Here is an 18,870-nt window from a genome sequence, read left to right as displayed (position 1 = left end):
CCGCACCCCAAGAGGTGTGGGCAAGGAAGCAAAGGACATTCAGTTTACGGAGACATCTTATCTTCAGAGGTCTGATATGAGGCAGGCAAGGGAGCTTGTTGTCATGAAGAAGACCTAGGAAACGAAACTGTGGGACCACAGGTAATCGTTGTGCATTGAAGTAGAGCTCTAGATCGGGAGTGGACCGTAGTGGACCACCTGCGATTTTAAAGTAGAGAATTGAAACCTATGTGAGAGGGTCCATGCAGAGGCAGCCATATAGCACCCTGGAGCTGCTTCTCTGCAGAGGCCATCGAAGACGAACTAACCCAAATGCAGAAATCATCCACATACAGAGTAGGGGTGACCAAAGGACCAATGGAGGCCACAAGTCCATCTATAGAAATGAGGAAAAGAAGTACACTCAGTATGGAACCCTGTGGGATGCCACTCTCCTGGGTCCATGGAGAACTAAAAACAGTACCAACCCAAACCCTGAACAACTGATGGAACAGGAACTGGTGGATAAAAATTGGGAGTGGGCCCCGAAGACCCCACTCATAAAGTGTAAGTAAGATATGATGGCGCCAAGCCATGTCATAGGCCTTGCAAAGGTCGAAAAATACAAATGGCGGTGCTGGGTAAAAGCCTGCAGATTCCTAGCAAAGTAAATGATCAATCGGAGACTGTCCCTCTCGTTAGCCACACTGGTAAGGGTGATTCGAGGACCCAATTGAGCTGACGGGCTACCATCCATTCAAGTAACTTGCAACCAAAGTTTGTCAGACTAACTGGCTGATAGCTTTTGACAAACAGGGGGTTCTTACCAGGATTAAGGATGGGAACCTCGATGCTATCCCTCCATTGAGAAGGGAAGTCACCCTGGAGCCAAATATGGTTAAACACCCAGAGAAGATGTTGTCGCTGTGGAGCATTGAGATGTTGAAGCAATTGGTTATGAATGGAGTCTGGGCCAGGGGCCGCATCATGAGAAGAAGAAAGTGTGGAGAGAAGTTCCCATTCAGTAAAAGGTTTATTGTAAGATTCTTACTGACTAGGGTTAAAACAGAAGGTGGAAGCTTCAGCCCGCCATTTCTGGTGACAGAAAGCAACCGGATAGGAGGTTAATGCTGATGCTGTTGCAAAATGTGTCGCAAGATGTTATGCGAGAATCAATGGGTCTGTGCAATGGCCGTCTGGGAGGGCAAGGCCCAGGAGGGTAGACCGCTGATGACAACCTTGGAGAGAGTGAAGTGTAGCCCATACTTGTAACAGAGGGACAGTAGAACCAAGGGAAGAAACAAAGCGTTCCAAACACACCTGTCTGCTCCATTTGATTAAGTAACAGGATTTGGCGCGAAGGCATGTAAAGTAATAAGATTTGGATGGGTACCTCTTAAGGTGCTGCAAAGCTCGACGGCGATCACGGATGACAATGGCAATGGCCATACTCCACCAAGGCACTTGTCGGTAGTGAAATGGTCCAGATGAGAGTGGGATAGCAAGGCTAGCGGTGCAAACAATCGCATCAGACACATCACGTAGACGTCATCAACACAACCTGACAAAGAGGGAGAAGAAACGACCTGTGCATTATATAGAGCCCAATCGGCGCGCTGGAAAGACCAATGAGTTAACCAGTCCATTCGGGAGCGGGAAGGTAGCGAGAGAATCTATGGGAAATGGTCACTATTGTAAAATGTATTTGTGTGGTGACCAATGTAATGAAGGGAGGAGGGAGGGAGAAGAAAGAGAAAGATTGATGGCAGAAAAGATACCGTGACCGGCACTGAAATGTGTAGGGGAGCCATCATTAAGAAGGCACAAATTGTGGTTTGCAAGAAATTGGTCTATGAGAAGACCCCGACTAGATGGAAATGCACTGCCCCACAATGGATGATGAGCATTAAAATTCTCGAAAAGGAGGAAGAGAGGAGTAAATTGCTGAAGAAGGGCAGTTAAGGCAGCAGATGCAAGAGTCCTGGCAGGAGGGAGATAAAGACTGCAAACTGTGACCCCAGAGTCCAAGTGGACCCTAACAGCAACCACTTCCAATGTAGTTTGAAGAGGAAGCCACGTGCTAGCAACATCCGTACAGACCAATGTACAAATGCCACCACAGGCCCGCAGGGGCCAACCCGATTTTGGCAGAAAGCATGGAACCCATGGAGGTTCAGAGAGTGATCATCAGTAAAATGAGATTCCTGTAGAACCACACAAGCCGTACAGTAAAACGAAATAAAGGATTTCAACTCCAGAAGGTGATGGTAATATCCATTACGATTCCATTGGATAACCACAGAATGATAATTCAAATGGGGGGTGTACAGGCTAAAGCCAGTCATGCCTCCGGATCACCATCCGTCACCGACATGGAGGGGGCGACATCCATGAACAGCAGGTTAGAGTCAGGTTGCATAGGTGGGGATGGGACCTCTGGTGACACCAGAGGCTCCTTGTCCCGGAACTTATGTTTCTTCTTCTTTTCTGTTTGAGATCGAGGGGGGCTGCACTGCAAAAGGGAGCCAGCTGCAGCAAGATCTGGATCAGAAAGAGAGCGGGCGACTTGGGGGCCCACAAACCGTGGTTCTCGTGGTCGTCATGTGGCAGCAGACCTTTGGCCTGGAAGGTGCCAGGGGAGGGGCAGCCTTGACCAGCAGATGCTGAAGAAGTGGGACACTTCTCCATCTGGGGAGGGGGTGCGGCACCTGGAGGGGAGGGTGTGGGAAATGCAGGGGAGGCGGGAGGGAGGAGAGGGGTTAGAGACTGGGGTAAGGAAGGGGAGGAAGGGGTGAAGATGTAACTAAAGCATAGCTAGACGTCATTGACACAGGATGAAGACGTGTGTACTTCTTACGAGCCTCAGTGTAGGTTAGACGATCAAGGGACTTATACTCCAGTATCTTCTTTTCCTTCTTATAAGCTGGGCAATCCAATGAACATGGAGAATGATTGCCATGACAATTAACACACACAGGAGGGGGGACACAGGAACTCCCCTCATGGAGTGGACATCCGCAATCACCACAGAGTGGGGTCTGCGAACAGTGGGAAGACATGTCTCCAAAATACAAACACTTAAAACATCTCATAGGTGGTGGGATGTACAACTTCACATCACATTGATAAACCATAATCTTGACCTTCTCAGGGAGGGTATCCCCTTCAAAGGCCAGAATAAAGGCACCAGTATCAATGTGATTGTCCTTCGGTCCCTTCTGATCATGCTGAACAAAGTGAACACCCCGCCGTCCTAGATTGTCTCTAAGTTCCTCATCAGTTTGAAGGATGAGGTCCCTGTGAAAAATTACACCTTGAACCATATTCAAAGACTGGTGGGGGGTAATGGACACAGGAATTGTGCCAAGATGGTCACAGGCATGAAGGGCCGCAGACTGGGCAGCTGAAGCAGTTTTGATCAACAACGAACCCGACCGCATCTTGCTCAGAGAATCCACTTTGCCAAACTTGTCTTCAATGTGTTCCACAAAAATAAAGGTTTGGTATTAGTGAAAGTATCCCCACAAGTCCTGGTGCAAACCAGATAGAGGGGAAAGGTTTCACCCCTAGCCAATGAGCCTGACCATCCTCCCAGGGGGTAACCATGGAAGGGAAGGCCAAAGGGCCAGAAGAAGCAGCACTAAAAGAATCAGTTCCATTCAAAGGGACAGCCCTACAAGAACAGCAAGAGTTCTGGACCAATTTGCATAGCATCCACCCTGATACCACCCACTCTGATCAGGGGCTCTCCCCTTGGGTGCAACCCAGCCACAGCAAGGCCGTCTGGCACGGCCGCCATTGCTGGGAGTTCCGATGCTCCAGGATGATGAGCAACTACTCCTAGGCTTACTTGAGATCACAGCTCAGGTGTCAGAAGTGTGATCACTGTGTTTTCAGGGGACACAACAAAATGGTACATAGCAACCCCACCACACGGGCTGGCTACAGTGCTGGCTATGTAGCCTAGCATCAGACAGCGACGTGAAGGAAAAGATGGAAGGAACTAGGAGGGCACACATGGGAGACATTAGGTAAGGTGCTCTTCCCCAAATGGCTAACACTACAGAATAGAAATTTAGTAATGGAGGTCAAACCCCAGACGGGGACCAGAGGATGCCAAAAGGATGAGGTAATTACTCAACAAAACCAAATCGCAAAGCCAACATAACTTGGAGGATAATGACTGGGTGTTGTGTGATGTCCTTAGGTTAGTTAGGTTTAAGTAGTTCTAAGTTCTAGGGGACTTATGACCATAAATGTTAAGTCCCATAGTGCTCAGAGCCATTTGAACCATTTGAACTAGCAGGATAGTGAGGCCAACATAAACACGGACACCAAGAAAGGGATAGGAGAGGGCTGAGGGGAAGGAGCAAGGACAGGAAAGGAGGGTAAGGGAAAAGAAATGCAGCCAAGTGCTCGCCATGCACGTACTCACGAAAGATATGTGAGCCCCCTGGGGGATATATTAGAAGGTTTATTACCAAACAGCAGCTCACATGGAGCAAACTGTGTAACTACATTCAATAAGTTATTTATAATTTCTTCAAAATTTACATTGTTCTTGGGCAACAAAGTCTGACTTTTGCTACAGTAAGTTCAACACAACATACTGATCTCCTTCATTACTCCATCACTCACATTGCCCTGTGGAAAATAGTTTGATATCCTTATGTGCTTACTCTTATGCATTCCCATGCATTTCATTAATCATTCAGAAACAAACTGAGATCCAGTGTCAGACAACAGTGCTTTCTGAACCCCCACTTCGAGAACGTCACTTTATTCTACTTTTTCCTCTCGCTGTTTTAATAGGATAAAGTTTTGCATCCTTGGAAAAGATATTGAGAGCTGCAAAAAACATGAGTGGCCCTCCTATCAAAGTTGGTGATTGGCCTAATAAATCTCCTGTTACCGAATCTTCAGGAGCATTTGGTGGTACTGAGAGCATCAAATCTTTCATTGTAACTGTGGATGCCATAACCCTTCGGCATATGTCACAGGTAGCCAACCTTTCTCTTGTTTTTCTCCATATATTCTCAAATATTACTTGTTCTGGCAGTTTGGAAAAATTTTCCTAGTCCCATAGTGACCACAGCACTGGTGTAAATAATTAATTAGTTTATCTACATACTGCTGGAGAAAACACAGTTTTTGTTCCTGGTTATCCAAGAATTTCCTTCTAAATAGTACCCTTTTATAAATAGCAGTATATTTATTTACATTTAGATGACTTTTTGAGTTATAGTACTGTTTAACTTTCCATAAGTTTTCATCCCCATTCTGTTCTCTTCCCATATATTTACATACTTTTCCAATTATCTTCTCCTGCTTTATTCCAGCCCTGATACTGAAATTGTTTACATACTAATCCTATGAAACCTCATCAACTTTCCCAGTAGGCATTCTAAATGAAGTATCACATATTATGTTCTCCTTTCCCTTTCTATACTTCATGTTAACATCAGAGCAAGCAAGAAAGCAAAGCTCTGTGATCTGGCCCACATGGGCCAATTGGTATCAGCTGATCACCAGGGCATTCAATGCCAGTTGTGTAATTCAGATGTGATACAGAGGGGTATAGGATCAGCATACCACCGTCCCAGCCACCATTGGCATTTTTGAGCTTGGAGCTGCTGCTTTTCACTCAAGTAGCTCCTCAATTGGCATCACAAGGCCGTGCACCAAGCTTTGTACCTCCCACCAAATACAAGTCCCTAGTGGTACTGAGACTCAAATTTGTGTCCTCCACATAGCAGTCGGACACACTGACCACTGAGCTTTCATATCATACTGTTGGAGAATTAGAGCACATCTTGTCACTTTTGGATGTTTTAATGTACCATTTTGTAAGAAGCTCAAAGCTTGACGATCTGTAAGCACTATTATTTTCTATTCCTAAAAGTCTTCTTCGATTTTTTTAAAATCTGTATACTGTAGTTGATGCTTCAGGTTCTGCAGTATAGTGCCTTTCATGTCGTCAGAGGGTTCTACCAGCAGATGCTATAGTTTTATGTATTCTTCCACTTTATACGTCTGCAAAAGCACAGTTGGCATACAAAATGGTAATGGAAATTCTAGATGGTATAAAATTTTACTGTTAAGTGATTCTTTATTTTCACATCCTGAAAACATTTTTGCAGTCCTCATTATAAAACCATATCACATTTTCTTTAATAAGTTACTCAAATATGGTACACTAAATGATTTTTCATTTATAATTTTTGCTAAAACCCAGATCACCCCAACACGCCTTTAAGTTGTTTCTTATTTCTCAGAACAGATAAATCATCAGTCACCCTTACTTTACTGTAGTCTGGCATTATAACCTTTTTATTTAGTGAAAAGGTTATATGCTGGTTTCAGTCAGAGCCACTGACTGTGCATATTGTTACTACTGCTGCTCTTCAGATATTCCAAAACTTCTTTTCAAAATGATTAATTTTATAACAACAATTTAACCTTGTAGTGGGAGGAGTAGGGAAGCACTGTTAAAGAAGAGCCGATATTATATTAATTGACTTAAAGATTTTGTAATCATGATCATACTACTAGTAAACTTGGCTACATATTTCATTGTTTTGTGAATGGTAATAAACTACATGATAATGGTGAGAACTGGCAATCAAATTCTTATGACTTTAGATAAAAAATGTTAATCATCCTTTTTATTATTAGTATCACATGTATTGATGAATATATATGGTATAGCTATTATTCAGTGAGTTAATGCAAAAGCAAAATTAGAGCCTGCAATCTTTAGAGAAAATTATTCACTTCCAACTTACAAAAATAAAAATCTTGTTGTTAATTGTCAGCTTGTCAAACAAGGAAACTTGTTGCAGTCATTGTGATACACTGCCAGCCATGGAGGCAGAAAAGATATGAAATGAAATATGTGTGTAAAAATGTTACAGTACAATTGTTTCCATAACCCCAAAAATAAGAATCTATTATATCATGAGACATCTACAAAACGAGACTCCGTAACTTGCAATATCATGAATATTCTTTGGATCACTGTTGTTCTATAAATAATGAGTTTTCTTCTGTTTCATACGCTGGATAAACTAGTGGAGGAAAGAAATCAAAAGTAAGATGTGGAGAATTTTTCTTAGTCTAGAACTTTCTCAGTGGAGCAAGTTGGAAAAATGTATATTACTTGTTTCTGTGAGCTATCTGGCTCTATTATGCAAAGTTCAGATTTCGCTTGTATTTATAGGCAATTTAACTGTTATAGCAGAAATATATTCTTTTTCTGATTTTGTGGAAAAATTGCACACCATGTAAGTATAAAAATAGCTCTGAGCACTATGGGACTTAACTTCTGAGGTCATCAGTCCCCTAGAACTTAGAACTACTTAACCCTAACTAACCTAAGGACATCACACACATCCATGCCCGAGGCAGGATTTGAACCTGCGACCGTAGCGGTTGCGCGGTTCCATACTGTAGCGCCTAGAACCGCTCGGCCACTCCGGCCGGCCATGGAAGTATAATGGTCAGGTACTCTTAGATTATTTTTCATTTGAAGGTAATATTAGAGCTCAATTGTTGTAATAACAAACAAATACACATAAGTTTGGGTTGGTTATTTATTGTTATTGTTTTAATAGTAAGTGGTTTTGGAGCTTTAGGTGGTACTTTCAGCTATGATGGTAAAATTTTCAAAACAAATGAAGATAGGCATAACGTATAAAAGCACTGTCCAGCCAATTATATGAAATTATTACTGAGTGCATCGACATAAAGACTCAATAATGGAATTATTTCAAAAACTGTGAATGTCATCTGGGACAATGTCTGTAGTACTTAACCAAGTAGCTGTCATGTTGAAAAAGCAGGAAAAACTGCTGCAGGGAAATTCTGTTATCCAATCTGCTTAGGTGAAGGAACTTTCCAAGCTAAAAGCCACAATGGGAAAAGCAATTTTTGAGATACAAAATCAGACTTCTAATGAGATGACCAAATTGAAAAAAGCTCAAAATGATGTACCTGAAGCTATAATTAAATGAACTGATGAGGTAGGAGAGATAAAGCAGGCTCAGGAATCACTATATGAAACCATTTGTCAGTTGGCAGAACGAGTTATCAACCTATCTCTTGAACAAGAAAAGAAAAAAAATGAACAATTTGAGTTGCAATGAGAGCAATTTGCAGCCAGACTTGTAAATCAGACATCCATAGATGATGAACAGATTGCCAAGGAAATAGACAATAACAGTCAACTGTGCACAAAGCTGAGAAGATTCATTTCATTTCATTTATTGGTCCATTTGATTCATTACATACTTAAACAGTACATTGAATATAGGACAAGTCAAAATTGCGAAAGGAGCAGAAAAACACACACACACACACACACACACACACACACACACAGAGAGAGAGAGAGAGAGAGAGAGAGAGAGAGAGAGAAAGAGAGAGAGAGAGAGAGCATGACAAAATTAATTACAGATAACAATCATAAATTACAAGTGACAAATATAGCAATTTGAATTTAACCATTATTAAATAATCATTGTTTACAAGGCTATTTTTTGTAATTTAAAAATTCTTTTACAGAGTAAAAACATTTTTCCACTATAATGACTTAAGATTATGTTTAAAAAAATTTTATGTTGCTGCGATTTTAAATCACTGGGTAAGTTGTTATATAGCTGAACTGTTATCTGTAATACACTTTTTTGGTACGGTGCTGTTCTACACTGTGACATGTGGATATTATTTGTGTTTCTTGTGTTGTGACTGTGTATATGCTTATTTTGTTGAAGATGTCCAGTTTGGTTTAAAAGATACTCATTTGCAAACAGGATACACTCATATATGTAAAGGCTCAGTAGGCTCATTATTTTCATCTGGATGAAATGTGGTCTACATGTTTCCAGTTTTCTTAGGTTGCAGATAGCCCTGATTGCTCTTTTCTGCATCCTAAAGATCTTTATGCTGGTGGCTGTTTTTCCCCAGAAGATTAGCCCATATCGAAGTAGTGCATGGAAGTATGCGTAATACGCTTGAATAACTGTTGACTTGCTTGCACTTTTACTTAACACACGCAGAGCATAACAAGCTTTTGAAAGTTTTTCTCAAGTTCTTTTATATGACAGTCCCATTTTAAATTATCTTGTACCCATAGGCCTAGAACCTTAGTGTCAGTAACCGAGTTCAGTAACATATTTTCAAGGTATGGTACTGTAACAAAGTTTTGCACATGTGGAGAAGAATAGAAATTCATAAAGACAGTTTTTTCTTTATTTATTATTATTTTATTTTTTTGAAACCAGCTGGTAATTTGGGACATTACAGTATCTATTGCTACTTCCAAAGAGATTTTGTCAGCAGCTGTTATTAATATGCTGGTGTCATCAGCACATAAGATTAGTTTTCCCAATTTAATAAAGTCATTTATATCATCAATATAAAGGAGGAACAGTAGAGGCCCTAGGACAGAACCTTGTGGCACTCCCCACTTTATTGTTGATTTACTGGAGACATGTGTTGTTGTGATAATATTTCCTTGTACTGAAATGTCATCATGCCTTAAAACCACCATTTGCTGCCTGTTTTCTAGGTAAGATCTTATCCACTGATTTGGAATTCCTCGGACACCTTTTTGATCTAATTTGTGAATGAGGAAGTCATGGTGAATTATGTCGAAAGCTTTTGAAAGATCCAGAAAGTTACCAGTAGCATCTTTTCTGTCATCCAGTGCTTTAAGCACAGCTTCTATGTACTCATACATTGCTGTTGTTGTAGACTTTGATTTACTGAATCCATGTTGATTTGCTGAGAGTAATGAATTTTTTGTAATGTAGCTTAGCAGTCTATTGTAGAAAATTTTCTCAAATATTTTGGAGAAAACACTGAGTTGGGATACTGGACAATAATTATTTACATTTTCAGAGTCCCCTTTCTTGAACAGTGGAGTTACTTTAGCTGTTTTTAGGCTATTGGGAAAGATTCCAGTTGATAAGGAGTTGTTATATATATATATATATTTTAGAAAATTTTCTCAAATATTTTGGAGAAAACACTGAGTTGGGATTTTTCCCACATGGAATGTTTCCCTCTAATATATATATATATATATATATATATATATATATATATATATATATATATATATATATATATATTAGAGGTTTTAATACATTATCAGATGACTTTTTAAAGACATAGTCTGGCACACCATCCAGTCAACATGAATATTTGTTTTTGGGTGACCTTATTATTTGTTTCTCCTCTGTTTCTGTGACTTTGAAGGAACATAGACTTAACACTAGCATCTAAATAATTTGGTAGGCATGTAGGTCCATTGTCATACTGATTTTCAATTAACTGCTTTGCTATATTAGTAAAGTACATGTTAAACTTTTCAGCTACCTCTGCACCACTGACAGATCAAACACAGTGAGAGCACTGTGTGGTTGCATCAAATGTGTGATGTAGGCTGCAACAAACTATATATTGGTACTCATGAAAGCGAATTTAATTGAGCACATGGCGTTTCTGAACTTTTCACCAGACAAGAAGAGTGTACATCCCCTTGTATTCATTTGTGCATTACATAGTAGGTTGCCATGCTCTTGGAATGATGTAAAAAAATTGGCGTTGGTTTTGGATATATTCACAAGATGCTCCACTGTGGGCTACGGAGGCAGCAGAGCACTCTCACACCAATGATGAGCTGGGAAGAGCATATGCAGTCAAATACAGGCCAAATGGTATTCATGAGTGCCTCTGGAGATAAGTGTTCAATCAGGAGCCTTTCAAATTCTTGCAGGGTAGTCTCAGACATTATTTCAAGAAATATGTGATACCCGGATGAGCTGATGTCACACTGTGAAATTCTGCAAACATTAAAGAAAAAATTTGCAGCTGATGAATGACAGAATCTGATTCATGTATCAGAGTTGAACTCAGAGAAATTTATGTCAGTACTCAACTTAGTAGATCTGATACATGGAGATGCTAAAGTGAGAACATGTCAAGCAACAAGTCAAGTGATTGTTGGTGACACTAACAATGGTCACAGATATAGTGCATCCAGTGCCTGCCATGAGCATCAACCAAATTCTCAGCATGATCAATGAGACAACAGCTATAGTAAGAACCACAGCAATAACTGCAATAAACAATAGTGACAAGCATTCGGGTTGTATGCCAAATGGTTATATACGAACAAAAATAATCAACAGTGGCACAACAGCCAGCAAGAAAGGCATAAAAATCACAGATGAATTAACTGCCAGTAAACACAGAAGTTACTGATGGTAACAATCATTTGACCTACTCAAGACAGTAAAACTGACACGACTGCTTCTAGCCCCGAAATATCAGTCACAGAATGTGCTAGTGACTGAGACAGAAATGTAAGTATATTATCTTATAATGATGATGCAGACATTAGGTGGTAACTGCGAAACAAATATGTCAAAATTTTTATGAGGTGAAATTTCTTAACAGAATTATGTAAAATTTATAATTAAATTGATACATTTATTCAGTAGTTATAGAAAATATTTCTCATGTTTGCAGTGGAGAAGTTTAAATATATTCAAATGATACTCGAAGAACTGCAAGTGAACACGAAACTTACACATAGGAAAATACACATATATTTTCTATAACACTGACCTCCAAATACCTTTTTATGTGTTTTCCTCGGTATATAATATAGAGATAACATGGGGTTGGTCCATAAGTTTATAGGTGTTCCCATAAGTTTAATAAGCACAACAGATACACACAACAGAGACTTTAGTCATCAATAATATATTCTCCTTACAAAACTACATTCTCCTTTATAGTCTGTCAATGCTGTAGCAACTTTCCAATTCTGTGAATGCAGAAATTATGTGGTTTTGAGGCTAAGATCTTGTTGAGCATGTTTGAAGTGCATTTTCACCCAGAAAGAAAGTTCCTTGAAAGTTTTTGAATAGAGAGCAGAAAAGGTGAAAATCTGAGGGTGTGGTGCTAAGGTGAATAACATGGATGTGGAATGACTTCCCAACCCAAAACATTTCAGTTGTTGTCAATAAATGTGAGCAGTGATGATTACACCTGAGGGAAGCAATTCATAGTACACCACACTATAGCTGCTTCACCGGGTATGTAACATTGTCTTTTGAGGATGTCTCCAGGTCTTTTGTACTGGGACTTTCTGCTTTGTCAGGTCTCAACCATTCCTTTCCTCCCTCGTGTTAGTATAAGAATGCCATTTCTCATCACCAGTAAAGATAAGGGTAGAAATGTTTGGTGTCATTCATGAGCCAGTTCATGATAAACAAGCAGTGATGCACATATGCCCACCCATTGATTTTTGTGATTTTGATGTAGAGCATGTGGTAGCCATTGAACCTGAGTTTTTAACCTTCTCCAGTACATACAGGTGTTGCTCACAGGTGGAATGATCACAGTTCATTGTATTTGCCTGTTCTTGAGTACAATGATGTGGATCATTGTGAATTAATGTGTACAACCAGTCTTCATCAAACCCTGAAGGTCTTCATGAATATTGAGCCACTAAGGTCCAAACAATCTTCCCTAGAATGACAAAATCATTTTCTTGCCATGCTCTGTCCAGCAGTATTATCCTCACACACAGTACAAATGTTTCTGGCTGCCTCCACTGCTGTCACCCCTCTATTAAAGTCAAACAGAAGAATATGACAGAAATGTTGTGATTTCTGCATTTTGAACTCCATTTTCTATCATCCACAGACTTGCAGAATGTATTTTTTTGCACCAAGCTTATGTTTCAAGAGGATGCTCAAGAGGAACTTTGGGATGCAGTAACACAGAGCAAATTTTTTCAATAATGGAAACACAAATATGCTGGTGACTAGCTGTGAATATGGTGGACGAAAAGATCAGAGAGGTATCGGTTTGATGAAAGAATGTTTAGAAAAGGATCAGAAAACCATGCTTAACTACATTTTACTTTTATACAATCATTCAGCAGCCTCATTCTTTTTCTGTGAAAGTATGAGATAGAACTGGGTTAGCACAACAGGAGCTAAATCTGAAATTTGACCAAAGATAATAAAACTGTGTTAATATGGGAAATGAATCAAAGAGGTAGAATAGTTGGGCACATTTAGTGAATTGCATCATTGTTGGAAACTATTTTAAGGATGAGTGGGAAGAACCGCTGCATAGAGCACCTCTCTTGGTGTAAATATCAGAATGGAGAGCCACTGGTTATGTGACATGGTAAACGTTATTTTGGATCACTGACAGATACAACATATCTCTTTCCGCTGAGGCACATAGGGGCAGAATCGGCCCAACTTGAGGCTAGCTCCGACGTAGTGGAAAAGGTGTTACTTCAGTGAGGGCGAGGCAGTGGTGTGACAGATGAGGCATCTGTGGTCCAGCTCGAAGGTGCTGATGAATTCAGTCTATGCTGTTCTGCCATGTAGAGGCAGTGTCTGTAGGCTTTGGTGGCCATTGGAGACACCCACACTGGATGCTAGCCAAAGGTTCGCTTCTATACCGTGGCATCCACGCAGAAACTATGGTGTGTGATTCCTGCTTATGCTACTGGGCTGGAGGGGTATGGGAAAGGTTCACAGGTGTCTGCCATACAGGAGCTCCACTGAATTGTTCCAGTAATCACTGTGGCAATGTAAATGCAACAAACCAATGTTAGTGCACATTCTGTGGATATCAGCTGGGTTACTGTCTTCATTTTCTCCATAAAGGTGAAGACTATCTGCTACGCCTTCCCATTGAATTGTGGGTGGAAAGGAGTAGTAAGGAAATGAATGTCCCATTGTTCGAAAAACTCTGTAGAGATGCCAGACATGAACTGGGAACCATTGTTACTGACTACTGTTCTTGGCAGTCCTTTGATGGTAATGACTTAATACCTTAACTACTGTCTACACTAGCATTTGGTCCATGTACTGATTTCTTGAAAACAAGTCTGTCACTATAAACCACACCATGTTAAAAAAGAGACCCATGAAATGAACAAGAAATTGGTCCTAAGGATCAGACGGTTGAAGTAATTGAGGGGGAACGTTTGAGGGAGATCTTTGCTGAGGTGCTTAGTTGAAACATGGACAAATAAGATGTTCAGTTTCCTTATTTACAGAGAACCAGAAGATATGGTGGCAAGCTAGGGACTTAACGTGGGGGATGGCTCAGTGTTCTACATATAGCAGTGAAATAATTTTAGCACAGAGGCAGAGGCAGGGCTTAATTTCTTTGCCAGTTAGTAGTATACAATCTTGAGTAGTTAAGTGATGCCTCAAAGTGTAGTAGCTTTTCAGCATCATATAGACCCATGCTGGTAGACAATAAGGCCAGTCTAACTTCACCTGATACACAAGTTGTCGAAGTATGGTATCCTTCTTTGACTATGCTGTAATTGTTCATCCTGCAACATGAAATTCTTGTAACGTGTGGCATGATTCTGTGTTTAATTTTAATACACTCCTGGAAATGGAAAAAAGAACACATTGACACCGGTGTGTCAGACCCACCATACTTGCTCCGGACACTGCGAGAGGGCTGTACAAGCAATGATCACACGCACGGCACAGCGGACACACCAGGAACCGCGGTGTTGGCCGTCGAATGGCGCTAGCTGCGCAGCATTTGTGCACCGCCGCCGTCAGTGTCAGCCAGTTTGCCGTGGCATACGGAGCTCCATCGCAGTCTTTAACACTGGTAGCATGCCGCGTCAGCGTGGACGTGAACCGTATGTGCAGTTGACGGACTTTGAGCGAGGGCGTATAGTGGGCAAGCGGGAGGCCGGGTGGACGTACCGCCGAATTGCTCAACACGTGGGGCGTGAGGTCTCCACAGTACATCGATGTTGTCGCCAGTGGTCGGCAGAAGGTGCACGTGCCCGTCGACCTGGGACCGGACCGCAGCGACGCACGGATGCACGCCAAGACCGTAGGATCCTACGCAGTGCCATAGGGGACCGCACCGCCACTTCCCAGCAAATTAGGGACACTGTTGCTCCTGGGGTATCGGCGAGGACCATTCGCAACCGTCTCCATGAAGCTGTGCTACGGTCCCGCACACCGTTAGGCCGTCTTCCGCTCACGCCCAAACATCGTGCAGCCCGCCTCCAGTGGTGTCGCGACAGACGTGAATGGAGGGACGAATGGAGACGTGTCGTCTTCAGCGATGAGAGTCGCTTCTGCCTTGGTGCCAATGATGGTCGTATGCGTGTTTGGCGCCGTGCAGGTGAGCGCCACAATCAGGACTGCATACGACCGAGGCACACAGGGCCAACACCCGGCATCATGGTGTGGGGAGCGATCTCCTACACTGGCCGTACACCACTGGTGATCGTCGAGGGGACACTGAATAGTGCACGGTACATCCAAACCGTCATCGAACCCATCGTTCTACCATTCCTAGACCGGCAAGGGAACTTGCTGTTCCAACAGGACAATGCACGTCCGCATGTATCCCGTGCCACCCAACGTGCTCTAGAAGGTGTAAGTCAACTACCCTGGCCAGCAAAATCTCCGGATCTGTCCCCCATTGAGCATGTTTGGGACTGGATGAAGCGTCGTCTCACGCGGTCTGCACGTCCAGCACGAACGCTGGTCCAACTGAGGCGCCAGGTGGAAATGGCATGGCAAGCCGTTCCACAGGACTACATCCAGCATCTCTACGATCGTCTCCATGGGAGAATAGCAGCCTGCATTGCTGCGAAAGGTGGATATACACTGTACTAGTGCCGACATTGTGCATGCTCTGTTGCCTGTGTCTATGTGCCTGTGGTTCTGTCAGTGTGATCATGTGATGTATCTGACCCCAGGAATGTGTCAATAAAGTTTCCCCTTCCTGGGACAATGAATTCACGGTGTTCTTATTTCAATTTCCAGGAGTGTACATAGAATTCTTATCAGTCAAAATCAGTGTCTGGACCACATGGAACCCTAGATAATGTTCCTGCATTGGTCTACCAACTGATAGGATTGTTCCCAATGTGACAGTCATATGCCGATAAGAACAGAGCACCCTGAGTATACATTGGGCTGGTTTATCCATTAGGGCCAAAGAATGGCATTTATGAGTTGTGGTCCATCATGAGGAGGTTTTTGTATCTATCATAGATAATTTAATATTTGTGCATAATTCTGCAGGACTGAGTTCAATACCCTTGAATTATACACAGCTTGTAACTGTCTCCTTCACAGAGGACAAGGCTGTCTCAATTTCATAGTGAGAGGTCTCTGTGCTAATATCAGCAGAGTCCTGGAGAGTGCAGTGTTAGACAATGTGCTGATGGTATCTCTTTTTGAGGATATGAAACTTTTTCTCACTCCTTGATGATCATGTGAACTAGGTTCCCTTCCTCCAAAGTTCATTGAGAGGATTCATGATAAGTGTTTCATTGGCAATGAACCAAGTGTAATAGTACACTTGTACCACAAAGGATAACAGCTCTTTCAGACTGGGAGGAGGGATGACTAGTCAGTGACCTGTACATGCTGTCAAATGGAAAGAATATCATTTTAGTGATTATGAAACCTAGATATTTCACAAACTGTCTGAAAAATTTTAGTTTCTGTAGACTGTATTTCAGGCCTGCATTCTATGTTGTAATGAGTAGTATGTGGAGGTTCTGCAGAAGTTTACTTGTATTGCCTCCCATGACAATTACGTCATCAATAAAACTGCTTTATGCAGGAATATTGCTGATCAACTTTTCTAAATAGCACTGAAACATTGCTGAGCGTTGGCTATTCCAAAGGGAAAACATTGATACTGACATAAGATTAATGACTGTATAAAACTGAAAGTTGATGGGACCCTGGACGCGATGGAAGTTGTAAATATGTAGTGGACAGGTCGACCATGTTACAGCATTTGCCAGCTTTTAGTTTGAAAAATAAATCTTTGGAGCAAGGAATCGGAAATTTGTGTACATCAAACAGAATTTTCTGTCTTCAAGGCCCCACAAAATATGATATAGCCGTTTGCCTTTTGTACAACTGCTAACAGACACTCCTGTGAGTTAAATGAGATAAGTGGAAAATTCTGCCTTGGTTACATGTTGCACAAAATGGGGAACTGTGGTTTATTTGATGTGAATATGAACCTGTATGCCTTTTGCACAGTGTATCTCAGGATAAAAAGTCTGTGAACTTTGAGCACAATGCAGGAACTACTTGAAAAGGAATTTAGTGGATTTTCCCATTAATTAGGAATCTGAACTGATTGAAATTACGCCCATCCAATTCTCTTGCATCTATGTTGATATTGGATCCTCTTTTATATATTTGTCCCTGGTCTTGCTCATTTGCCACAGCTCCTTTCATGCCACTTTCTCAGTTATGGGGTCAGCAATTGCAATGTTTGATTCAGGACATCACTCACATGAGTTGGCTGTGTTTAAGGAAAATGACCACACATGCTGCAGATAGGAACACACAGCTACTGCATTAACCATGACACTTCCTGCACACCTCTAAGCTGCTTTGATGGTGCCTCACCCATCCTGACTCTCCCACTGCCCAAGACTCAGCTAGTCTGCACTCACTCCCTCAGGCATTTGACAACACTAGAATGCCTCCTTCATATTTCTGCACTTTCCAAAGTTTCTTTCCCTACTGCCTCCAGCCTGTTGGCCTCTGGCCCATCTGCCTCTAGCAGACTTGCCAACAGTGCTGTCTGCTCTGTCCCTGCCCTGGTGCCCCACTCCCTGGTGCCCCCTGTCCCACATGCCCTATGCACCAGCAGCCCCAGCACCAGGGCCCACTGCACCCACACTCCCTACCTTGGCATCCGTTACCTTGGCACCTCTGCACCTGCACCACCAGCTCCTGCACCAACAGCTCCGTAACTTGGGCTCCACCAGTTCCTGGACTTCAGGCTCTACCAGTTCCTGCACCATATTCGTGCAAGCTCCAACACTGCAGACCTTGATGGGTTCTGCCCCACTGGTGCTGCTAGTTCCTGTGCCCTGGTCCCCATTGGTTCCTGTGCCTCATGCCCTGCTGGCTGCTGCATCACAGGACCTGCTGACTTTGGCAATGTCAGCTTTGGCACCCTTGCTCTTGTGCTACTGATACTGACACTGCCCACTCTGGTGCTGCTCGGTATGATACCACTCACTCCAACAGCACCAGCTCTGTGTCACTCATTGCAGAGCCTCCCCATCTGACACCTACCACTTCAGTGTCTCTTGCTCCAGCCTTCAGCTACAGCACCTCCAACTCCGGTGCATCCTGCTCCAGCACCTTCTGCTCTGGTGCCTCCCACTCCAGCACCTCTCACTCTGGTACCTCCAGCTTCAGTCCATCCTACTACAGCACCTCAAGCTCCTGCACCTCTCACTCCTGGGCCTCTTGCTCTGCCACCTCCTAGTCTGACACCTCCCAGTCTGACACTGCCCAATCCAGTGCCTCCCATTCTGGAGACTCCAAATCCACTACCTCCTGATATGGTGCCTTCTAACCAAGCACCTCCTGATCCGATGCCTCCCAATCCAGCACCTCCCACTGCAGTACCTCCTACTGCAGTGTTGTTAGCTCCTGCACTGCCTACGCTAGCACTGCTACCACTCTCACTGTCACATCCAGTGCACATCTGAGTTCCAGAGTGGATGGTGCCCTAGCTGCCAGCCTTAGCTCCTCTTCATGTCCCAGCACCATTGGCACCCTCTCTGCCACTGGCCAGCATGTCACTCACCTGGTTCCACTGGCCAAGGAATTGTCATCAAGCATGCCACAGGCATGCATGGCACTGGCCCACTTGACACTCTCCTCCTTTGGCCATGCTCTTGACCTTCCTGTCCCTTTGATTCCTGTCATGTCCGTGACCTCACCTTCTTGGTATGAGGGTGATGTCACTGTGTTCTCTGTGTCTTCACAGTCCACACATTATTCGCTCTAGGCACACTGCCTTTGGTTTAGC

The 18,870-nt window shown here is 42.7% G+C and overlaps 1 protein-coding gene across 1 annotated transcript; it reads left to right on the top strand.

The window, feature by feature from the left end:
- Positions 1–17,675: 17,675 nt before the first annotated feature.
- On the top strand, positions 17,676–18,547 carry LOC126260585 (uncharacterized). The gene is made up of 2 exons (XM_049957921.1): positions 17,676–17,984; positions 18,149–18,547. Exons 1-2 carry the CDS (start codon positions 17,676–17,678, stop codon positions 18,545–18,547), a joined length of 708 nt encoding a protein of 235 aa, XP_049813878.1.
- Positions 18,548–18,870: the final 323 nt, after the last annotated feature.

Source organism: Schistocerca nitens, chromosome 5, assembly GCF_023898315.1.
Source record: "Schistocerca nitens isolate TAMUIC-IGC-003100 chromosome 5, iqSchNite1.1, whole genome shotgun sequence".
Lineage (NCBI taxonomy): Eukaryota > Metazoa > Arthropoda > Insecta > Orthoptera > Acrididae > Schistocerca > Schistocerca nitens.
The sequence above is the reverse complement of the archived record's forward strand: the minus strand, read 5'-3'. Positions and strand labels throughout refer to the sequence as shown.

Excerpts from the sequence above, each read along its gene's own strand:
- LOC126260585 (XM_049957921.1), top strand. The coding sequence starts at position 17,676 with ATGCCCTATGCACCAGCAGCCCCAGCACCAGGGCCCACTGCACCCACA. Across the intron at positions 17,985-18,148 it reads CACAGGACCTGCTGACTTTG|CCTTCAGCTACAGCACCTCC; the intron begins GCAATGTCAGCT and ends CTCTTGCTCCAG.